At 40.6% G+C, this 10,778-nt stretch overlaps 1 protein-coding gene across 1 annotated transcript; it reads left to right on the top strand.

Annotated features, from left to right (window-relative positions):
* Positions 1-3,412: 3,412 nt before the first annotated feature.
* LOC115581351 (tripartite motif-containing protein 16-like) lies at positions 3,413-5,205 on the top strand. The gene has a single exon (XM_030416376.1). The coding sequence runs from the start codon at positions 3,413-3,415 to the stop codon at positions 5,078-5,080; it is 1,668 nt and encodes a 555-aa protein (XP_030272236.1). The 3' UTR covers positions 5,081-5,205.
* The last annotated feature ends 5,573 nt before the right edge of the window (positions 5,206-10,778 follow it).

The raw sequence follows: 10,778 nt of genomic DNA, 5'->3' as shown, positions 1-10,778 counted from the left end.
ACTGACTGACTGACTGACAAATTACCAATAAAAGGTAAAGACAGGAAAGGTTCTGGAGTAGAGTGAACCAAGTGAATGTCCAAGCTGGTGGGCTTGCCAGGATTTTTCACATTTCAAGTTTTTGGTTTTCAAATGTCAGTTTGCTATTTTCTGTTTAGTTTTCGTTTTCATAAATGTTCTGGGTTAAGTTTTTACATACTATATAGTTAGCTTTGTTTTTTATCTATTTTTAAATAACAATTTTATTGAAATGGGCTTATTGTTGTAATTATGTTGCCCCCTAGTGGTTTACTCATGGTATAGACAGTCAGTGTCATTCAGTTCTAACAGCCTGGCAAATTAGTCAGCCAAATATTATTGTATCAATGACCTGTTTGCATTAAAATTACTACATGCTGTAAAATCACTATACTGCTGTTTTATTGTAGGCTACTTAAGGGTTCAGGTTGATGATTACTACATGATTCTGGTCCAAAACAACATCAAATCAGTTTTTTTCATCAAGGTACATGAAACTTGTGTTGCCGGCTGGCTGCCAACACCGCGCATGAAGTGGGCCGGTCTGTCAATGACTCCCGGGCCACTTTTCCCCCCCAGTCCGCCCCTGGTCACTTTATTCTTGATTGAGAGGTTTTATTGATCTTTAATAAGCAATTTATGAAGGTTAAATATGAAAAAATACATTTTCAGTTGGACTGAGCTGCTGAAGTGATAGAAACTGATGAAAAGCTGATAAATGTGTGATAACTGCGGGGTAATTACAAAGACATCTGAAAGATGTTACTTGGTATGAACCTCCTACATACCACGACACCTGAGGACCTGTGACATGAAGTGTTGACTAACTGACATCTGGAGGAAATGTTCAGCTCAGCCACAGAAACTCCAGACGAGAGGACGAGAAACTCAAGTCAAGTAAGTTTTATTAAGAATGTTTTCACTTTAGGACTCTGGCCGTACAACACAGTGTAATATACATCTGTACTTTCAAATTAAAAAAAGGACAAAGAAGGACATAAAAAATAAACCCTCAAATTTTCATGACAAAGTCAAAAATGTCACGTACACAGAAAACGGGGACGATCACTCCCGAGACTCGGTCGACACATTCACTTGCATTGCGTGAGCACTCCGACGGTCCAGGAGACGAGAGCGGAGGTCGTGCTGTGGTGCATCGTGGGCCTTCATGTGTGTTGCTAAGTCCAGGTGAGTCCAGGTGAGTCCAGGTGTGACTGGTTGTTAAACTGTCTGGGGAGAGAACTCAGTACTACATTGTAGGAGGATGATCAGTAATGTCTGAGGTCACCTCCTCTGTTTAAAGACGGTCGTTCCAGTTTGACACAGATGGATTCTTTGACTCCTCGTTCAAACCGTCTGTCTTCTCTGGACAACATGTTCACATTGTTGTCCTCAAAGAACGATTTGTCTCCTTCAGATGTCAGTGGACAGCAGAGTGTTGACATGAGGAGTCGGCCCTCCTGTGTTGTCCACTCGTTTATGGAGAGGTTGTTTTATCTCTCCATTGTACAAATCTGTGCTCTCCATAAACTACATTACTCTGTCTATGCCTGAGTGTTTTGTCTTTAGGATGGACAAGTGTCTGCCTCAGTGTGTTGGCAGGTTTAAAGTGAACTGGGATATGATGTTTATTAAAGATCCTCCTGAGATGTTCTGCGACTCAGGGAATGATGATGTTGTTGAGTTTTGCTTCATCTAAAAACTGCAACATGTAAACATTTTCTGACTGATAGAAAAACAAAAGATCATTTTAATAAAATAGATTCAAAGCTATAAATTACTGAATGACTTTAAAACAAGATATTTCATCTCATCTCTTCAAAATCTAAGATTTTAAATCTTGATGAGCTCAGAAGTATTTCTGCTCGTCATCTTGTTTGATAGAGTGAATACACAGATGTTGAATTTGTACAGTAGGTACTACTCAGGAAAATGTAGAAATATATAATGTATCTTTCTAATTGTCTAAGCTGGTGAGGCACTGGGCTAACTACGATTCTCAGCTGGATTGGATAAAGATGGAAATGGACATGGTGGCTCCCTCCAGAACCAAACAGGCTCTTTCTCAGATTAAAGTGGTTGAGGGGAAAAAATCCCATTCTGAAGAACTCTCAGTGGTCTGAGGTGCAAAAGGTTGATGGGAAATCACAATACAAGCAGGAACATTCTTCCATATGGGATAACCCACGTATCGTGATGGGTAAACACTCATTTTGTTGGGATCCTTGGCAGAGGAATGGTATATGTGTGATTGATGATCTATATAAGTCATATCAGGAGCTGGTAGATCAATTTCTTTTGGAGGGAAGGGGTGAATTATGGAAATATCTACAACTAAGGAGCAGCGTGTGAAGTGTGTTCCCACTTAACAGAAGTATAGAGGAATCTAATATGTTGATCTGCCAAGTACAATGCATAGAGCTTCAATATTATACAAACATATAATGGAATTACAAAGTGTGAATACTGAGAATCTTAGATTAATATGGCAAAGAGATTTAGAATGTGAAATAAGTAAAGAGAAATGGCATCATATAGTTTCCAGGGTTGGTTGGGCCACTAGAGATATTAGAAGCAGATTTACTCATTACAGAATCACACATAGATATTACTACACTCCTGTGGAGCTTTTTAGAACGGGCTTAGTAGAAGACACAAGGTGTTGGAAGTGTACGGGCCTTTTGGGAATGTCCTGTGGTGTTACCTTTCTGGAAAGAAGTATTAAGGAAACTGGGAGATTGGTTGGGACACTGGATACAGGAGTCTCCACTGTTCTGTCTCCTGGGAGAAAGCACACTTTTGCCACAAGGAGTCAACAAAGGACAGCATGCACTAATAACTGCAGGCCTCATCACTGCAGCGAGGCTGATACTGAGGAACTGGAAGAGCTCATGTTCATGTATGTAACAAAAGAAATGAACTCGTTATCACGGGAAAACAGAGGACATAAAATGAATGAATGCATGGCCCTTTAGGGCTTCCGTAGATCACTCCCAACTGTCAGTCAGCTGTTTATCTGAAATATCAGCAAAGCCTGAGGAGCCAAGAAACATTTTACAACTACAAACTTTGATGTTTTCAAGTGTGGAGCAGGTTTTAACTGAGGCTCTGTTGTAAAAGAGGGAACAAAGTTCAGATTGACAGAGCTGCTCCTCGTCCTGGAGTGACTCACAGCTCCATCAGCCCTCCCTCTTCTTCCTCCTCTCACACAGCAGCTCCACTCTGTCACTATATTTCCTTGTTCCCTCCCCTTCATATCTACAGTCTGTGGATGGGCGTAACTGAGCTGACAGACCTCATTCGCTGCACAAACACACGTGTTCAGATCAGAGCTCAGACTAGTTTCAGTTATCAGGAAGTGAAGCTCAGACGGTCGTTGACACTGAGAGGTGAAATGGAGCAGAAAGCAGTTCAGCTGGACCGAGAGACTTTCTCTTGTTCCATCTGTTTGGATCTACTGAAGGATCCGGTGACTATTCCCTGTGGACACAGCTACTGCAAGAACTGTATTAAAGACCACTGGGACACAGAGGATGAGAAGGGGATCCACAGCTGCCCTCAGTGCAGGAAGAGCTTCACACCGAGGCCTGAGCTGCTGAAAAACACCATGTTAGCAGTTTTAGTGGAGGAGCTGAAGAAGACTGGACTCCAAGCTGCTCCTGCTGATCTCTGCTATGCTGGACCTGAAGATGTGGCCTGTGATGTCTGCACTGGGAGGAAACTGAGAGCTGTCAAGTCCTGTTTATCCTGTCCAGCCTCTTACTGTGAGAAACACCTCCAGCATCATTATGAAGCAGCTCCTTTAAAGAAACACAAGCTGGTGGAGCCGTCAGAGAAGCTCCAGGAGAACATCTGCTCTCGTCACGATGAGGTGATGAAGATGTTCTGTCGTACTGATCAGCAGTGTATCTGTTATCTCTGTTCCATGGACGAACATAAAGGCCACGACACAGTGTCAGCTGCAGCAGAGAGGACTGAGAGGCAGAGAGAGCTGGAGGGGAGTCGACACAACATCCAGCAGAGAATCCAGGACAGAGAGGAAGATGTGAAGCTGCTTCAACAGGAGGTGGAGGCCATCAATGGCTCTGCTGATAAAGCAGTGGAGCACAGTGAGAAGATCTTCACCCAGCTGTTCCGTCTCATGGAGAAAAGACGCTCTGATGTGAAGCAGCAGGTCAGATCCCAGCAGGAAACTGAAGTGAGTCGAGTCAAAGAGCTTCAGGAGAAGCTGGAGCAGGAGATCACTGAGCTGAAGAGGAAAGACGCTGAGCTGAAGAAGCTCTCACACACAGAGGATCACAACCAGTTTCTACACAACTACCCCTCACTGTCAGCACTCAGTGAGTCTACACACTCATCCAGCATCAAGATCCGTCCTCTCAAGTACTTTGAGGATGTGACAGCAGCTGTGTCAGAGCTCAGAGACAAACTACAGGACGTCCTGAGAGAGACATGGACCAACATCTCACTGACAGAGACTCAAGTGGATGTTTTACTGTCAAACCCACAACCAGAGCCCGAGACCAGAGCTGACTTCTTAAGATATTCATCTGAAATCACACTGGATCCAAACACAGCAAACACACAGCTGTTATTATCTGAGGGGAACAGAAAAGTAACAAACACGAGACAACAACAGTCTTATTCTAGTCACCCAGACAGATTCACTGGGTCGTGTCAGGTCCTGAGTAGAGAGAGTCTGACTGGACGTTGTTACTGGGAGGTGGAGTGGAGAGAGAGAGTTTATGTAGCAGTCGCATACAAGAATATCAGCAGAGCAGGGAGGTCACATGAATGTTACTTTGGATTCAATGACAAATCTTGGATGTTATATTGTGACACAGACAGTTATAACTTTTATCACAACAAAGTCCAAACTCCCGTCTCAGGTCCTCAGTCCTCCAGAGTTGGAGTGTACCTGGATCACAGTGCAGGTATTCTGTCCTTCTACAGCGTCTCTGACACCATGACTCTCCTCCACAGAGTCCAGACCACATTCACTCAGCCTCTCTATGCTGGAGTTTATGTTTATGACTCTGCTGAGTTCAGTAAAGTCAAATAGACTGAAGTCATTTCAGGGTCAGTGGGTTAAATTGTGTGTTTCATTCCTTCAGACTTGTTGTGTTTCCATCATTGTTGCTGAGAGCTGATTGTTGTGGCATTTCTTCACTGCACACAGATCAACCTGTCAATCAAACATTGTGGGCGGTACTTTGCCGCCTTCTTGTTGTTGTGTAAATGTTGGACTTTCTTCAGGCGGCGCTCCTTCCTGTGTCTGTTCAGCCACGGAGGCTCTCGCTGCTCCTGATGACTTCACTTCACATGATCATAATCAATAAGGAGATGCTTCATTATTTGCTTGTACATAGCTGAGATTCTGCTCCAACACACTGATTGTGTGGATGAAGTCAATCTGATCATGAAATCACTGAACAAGAGTGCTTTAACAGACTTTACTGATATGTTTAATATACAAGTTATTAAAGGGTGTTTGTCCTTCACTGTTTTATGTAGTCATATTTCTTCCACAAGGAAACTTCTCACTTGTAAATATTTATAAAAGTCAGATTTTTGTAGGTTATATAGTTTTGATAAGTTTTCAAAAATCTCTATTCCTTTATCTGTAACTCTGATTATATCAGTCAAGCCTTTACTTAAACATTTTTAAAAGTATTGTCATTCAAAGTTGGTTTAAATTCTCTGTCCATCACAATCTGTCTCATAAATATCAGATCCTTTTGAATATCCTTTGGTTTTGTAACTTTTCCACAGGCCATTATTGTGTTTCTTATACATGTGTTCTCAGTTATTCAGGTGTCATTGATAGTTATTTTAGCAGATATATATATATTCCAATATTTACCCATTTGTTGAATTTCAATTTCTACGAGGTTTTCTTTCTCCCCAAATAAATGTACTAATAATTTTAACAGTTCTTTTTTGGTATGTTAATTGGCAAATTTAAAAAGAGGAATAAAAATCTTGGTAAAATGTTTGTTTCCATGATCTCATTTCTCTCTGTTATTGTTGGTGGGATCAGTTTCCATTTTTGTAAGTCTTGTTTAATTTGACTTTCCAAAGCCTCAAAATTATATTGATGAAGCTGATTAAAGTCAAATTGTCACCCCGCAGTATCTCCATTTATTGTGTTGCCATTTTAGGTTATATGTAGATCTGATAGTTTGTGATATTGACTGCCCAACTATCATTGCTTCTGATTTACCCATATTTAGTTTATAGTCAGACGTTGCACTGTGTTGTGTTATTTCCTCCATAACTACCTCCAGGGATTGTGATATATTAGTTAGGTAGACGATCAAATCATCCACATATATATTGCTAATTTGTGCTCTTCTTGTCCCAATAACAGTCCTTGTATTTTACAGTTTTGTCTCATTCTCTCTGCAAATGGTTCCATGGCCAAAATATAAATCAGGGGAGAGAGAGGGTCTCCCTGCCTTGTTCCCTGAAAAAGACTGAAAGAATCTGATATTATACCATTTACTCGTATTCTTGTCTTAGGTGTATTAAATATCATTTTTAACCAGCTGATAAAAGTGTCATTAACTTTACATTTTTGACACACCTCAAATATAAAAGACCAAATGCTTTTTCTGCGTCTAGCGTTAAGATAATCATTTGTTGTTTTGTCTTTAAAGAGTTTTCTATTATATTCAAGGTTCTTCTGACGTTTATCCCCCAGAGTTCTATTGGGGACAAAACCTGACTGATCAGGATTTATAATGTGAGGAATAATGGATTTAAGTCGTGTTGCAAGAATTGAAGTGAGTAATTTATGATCTACATTTAATAAAGTTATTGGGCAATATGAGGCACAATCTGTTAGTTCCTTACCTTCTTTATGAATTAATGTGATAACAGCAGAATTCCAAGTATCTGCATATTGTCTGTTCTCCAGAGCCAGTTAAAGGTTTTACATAGCAGAGGTCCTAATAAAGCTTGAAATACTTTGTACAACTCATTTGTGAATCCATCACTTCCTGGACATTTCTCTTTTTTTTTGTCTTTTTGTTATAATATCATACAATTCTGTCTCCGTTATTGACTTAATTAAATGTTTATTTTGACATTCCGTTACTTCTGGCAGAGTCATAGGTGTAGAATTGTGTATGGACCGTATGAACGTGTCCACACTAATATTAAGGTTGAAGGGAAATAAATGTGCCTCATGCGGCACACAAAGGGTTAAATCCTTTCCCACTTCTGCACCGCCTCCCAAATGCGTCTTTGAGACAGGTGTGTGTTCTGATTGGCTGAGCTCCCTGTAGGCTCCTCCTCCTCCTGTAGGCTGTTGAAGGTGTTTCACTTGCAGGCTTTGCAGAGTTGATGAGAGGAGGTCGACACTGTTCTCATGCAACACATGTCTGATGATGTCGGGCAAGAAAAGAAAGGTGGAAGACATTAGAAGCTATTTCACCAAACAAAGTGTAAGTCACCTGAGGAAAATAGTCCCCCCTCATTGGCTGCTGCTAATGAATGCAAAACATTGTTTCCAACCGTTTTCTCACTCTTAATGGTGATTGATTAGATTTATCAGACAGGGTGGAGTGGCAGGGTCACAGCAGCAGGTGGACTTCAATAAGGACACGGTGGTTCATTTAATTTAACATGTGAGCTAGTTGTAATATTAAAAGTAGGCCTAGTGAATACTACTGATCTCCTTGGAGGTTTGAGTCGTGCTGTGTCACTGCTCATAGCATCACTATTTTATTGATCAGGTGACAGAGGAACCCCGGACAGGTTGTAGCTCATATAGGGAAGATTCAGGGCTACAGGTAAATTTGACATGGTGCTATACTAAATGTTTTACTGCATATGTTTGACTGCTTATGTACAGCAGGTAATGCATCGTACAAAGTTAATGTCAGGCTGGCATCATGTGTTATTTTCACACTTAAATTGTTTTTTGTCTCTTCCGTGTAATTTTCATCTATAAAATCAAACTGTGCCATTTTTTTTTTTTTTGCCAAGTTTTTACTCTTTCAAATGATCAACCATCTACAGAACTTTTCAGTACTTTCTGCTTCTTCTTCTTCTCATCATCATTATCATTACTTGTTAGTGGTATTAGTAACATTGTTTAAAGTGAGCCTCTTATCGTTTAACAGAAAAATACATCATACAAACAGCAACTTTTGCATTCTTGTCAGTCTGATGGCAAGTTATCTGTCAAACTAACCAAAAACTTCTTATTGATCATTATAAAGTTTCAGGGCGTTCCTGTAACCATGGTAACTGACGGTGCCAGAGGGGGGAGACGCTAAAGCCGTTTACACAGATACACTGCAGACAAAATCCAGACTATAGTTGTTATTTCACACATGTAGCACACAACAGGAGACTCTCCATGTCAGACGAATTCTCACGTGTTGACTAAACTCAAAAACTAATTGGTAACGTAGCGGCGCGACGAGTCCTTGCTAGCTAAGCAGCTAAACTTTAGCGCTGCTCTGTGTTTAGATCCCGCCCTGTGTGGGTCACTACCAGAGATGGACAGAGTACTCGACCCCAGTACTTGAGTAAGAGTACAAATACTACTGGTCAAAATTTACTCCGTTACAAGTAAAAGTAGCTCAGTCGACATGTTACTCGAGTAAGAGTAAAAAAGTACTTGCTTTTAAAAGTACTTAAGTATCCAAAAGTACATGCTTTTAAATTACTTTAAGTAAGAGTAAGAGTAAGAGTACATTTCTTATTTTTCACATCAATTAATTACTATAATTTTTTTCTAAATGAATTTAAGGAGCTTTTAACTCTTGTTTCTGAGAATGAACTCTTTGAAACCACCTGCACTGATGTGCTTGCTTTTAGAGCCACAATGTTATATAAAGCCTGCAGAAACACCTATAAAAACAGATAAAATGAATGGGATCACAGGAGGACAGCAGGTGTTGCAGATGCAGATGTTTATTAACAATCATTAAAACTGTAACCAAACGAACCTGCACCGTCCAACTAAATCTCTATCATTTAGCTAAGTTGGGAACTGGAACCCCCTCAGAGACCAATGTTGTCCCCAGACCACTGGTTGAGAATCACTGCTTTACAAAAAACTACATCTGATGCAGCCATTGTCGCGGTTTTGTGTTGACAAACGCAGTCGAGAGCGCGGCTACTTTGGTGGTATCCTTATGGGGAGGGATGACGTATTTCAGCTTTTAAGTAGATCCCAGTGGAGAGCGTGCACTGTGATAGGTTTCCTTCTTTGACAAACACAGCTTGTGTCCAATAGTATTTTAGAAAAAAAAAAAAAAAAAAAGAGCAGACCTGAAAGTAACAAGTACTTTTCAGCCTTCCTAGAAATTAACTCGAGTAAAAGTAAAAATATTTGTCTTGGAAATGTATTCAAGTAAGAGTAATAAGTACCAAAGAAATCTAATACTTAAGTAAAGTACAAATCCTCTGGATATGTACTTAAGTACAGTACTCAAGTAAATTTACTCCGTTACTGTCCACCACTGGTCACTACACTGTCATTGGTCAGGCGCGCACACGCTGTTAACGATACCATTGGCTGTAGAGTGTGACAATCTGTCAAAGATCAGCCACAGGTTCTCCTCTGATCTACATCAATCTCATAAGTCGCCTCTGTGAAGTTTGAATGACGGAAATCTGTCATAGCGACGGAGAACTTTAATCCATGCAAATGATAACTTGGGTTGATGCAGCCTCTTACCATTAAGTTGCATCTTTGCTCCGATTCATTCAATTACCGTTCTAAAAATAGACCTGCAGACCTCACCTGGCAGTATCGTTATCTTCCTCCTGTCATCTGAAAATGTCCCGCGATTTCCACCGGAACATCAGGTAACTTCCTGCGTGCGGTTTCAAAATAAAAGCTGTCCGGTGTGTTAATATGTTTAACATGATGCTGTTCGGGGCTTCTTCTGTTTTTTCCTCTCAGAAATTTTTACTGAGGTCCGGACCTCGGTGACCTCATAGCTGGCTACGGCCCTGGGTGCAGGGGCACTTTTACGTTAGCATCAAAATCGCTATTTTTAAAACAGTACGAAGGCTCGACACAACGTGAAACTTTGCTGGTAGTATCACCAGGGTCTCTACACATGAACACGAGCATTGAGAACATTGTTTGTGTACACAGAGTTTACTAAAAGAAGGTTTTTGGACAACTCACGTTAGCAGTAGCACCTCCGGCGTGCCGCCGTCCTGGCAGACTAAAAGTGTGTCTGTCAGGACGGGGATGGGGATCCCAGTGAGCAGGCACTAAACCAAAAGTTAGCTGGCTCAGTTGGTGGAAGTGTGCTTATTTTAGATGCAAATCCAGGCATGTCATACGTCTTCAGATAATAATCAGAGAGCTTATACATCAGCTGATTTGCAATGTTTTACCTCATTTTACTGGTTCAAGGACCAAAGTGTCACAGAAAGGCTAAAATGAGAATCTAAATGACTAAGCAAATCAAATAGCTAATAGGAAAAGGAAAAGCAGCAGGTAAATGGAAATGCATTGTAAATAGTAAAATCTTAAAGAGAGAGTGCACAGAAAGAAAACTGTTATGCTGCAGGCTAACATTGCCAGGGTTAATGTCTTAGCTAACAGTAGTTTGTTGGCTTCAAAGCTTGTGAATAAACATGCAGGGCCTTTCAGTTATAACTTGTCATGAACAAGTAAACGTTTGGGTCGCACAAATACATTTCTTTTTCATATAGTTACCTGTTGTTCAAGTAAAACATGAGAAATGTGTGTAAATACGCATCACGTATGACTTGTTGTTGAC

Source organism: Sparus aurata, chromosome 5 (assembly GCF_900880675.1).
Source record: "Sparus aurata chromosome 5, fSpaAur1.1, whole genome shotgun sequence".
Taxonomy (NCBI): Eukaryota; Metazoa; Chordata; class Actinopteri; order Spariformes; family Sparidae; genus Sparus; species Sparus aurata.
Note: the sequence above shows the minus strand (reverse complement) of the source record. Positions and strands in the feature narration are given on the sequence as shown.

What these genes read in the sequence shown, in the direction of transcription:
- LOC115581351 (XM_030416376.1), top strand. Translation starts at nt 3,413, where the DNA reads ATGGAGCAGAAAGCAGTTCAGCTGGACCGAGAGACTTTCTCTTGTTCC.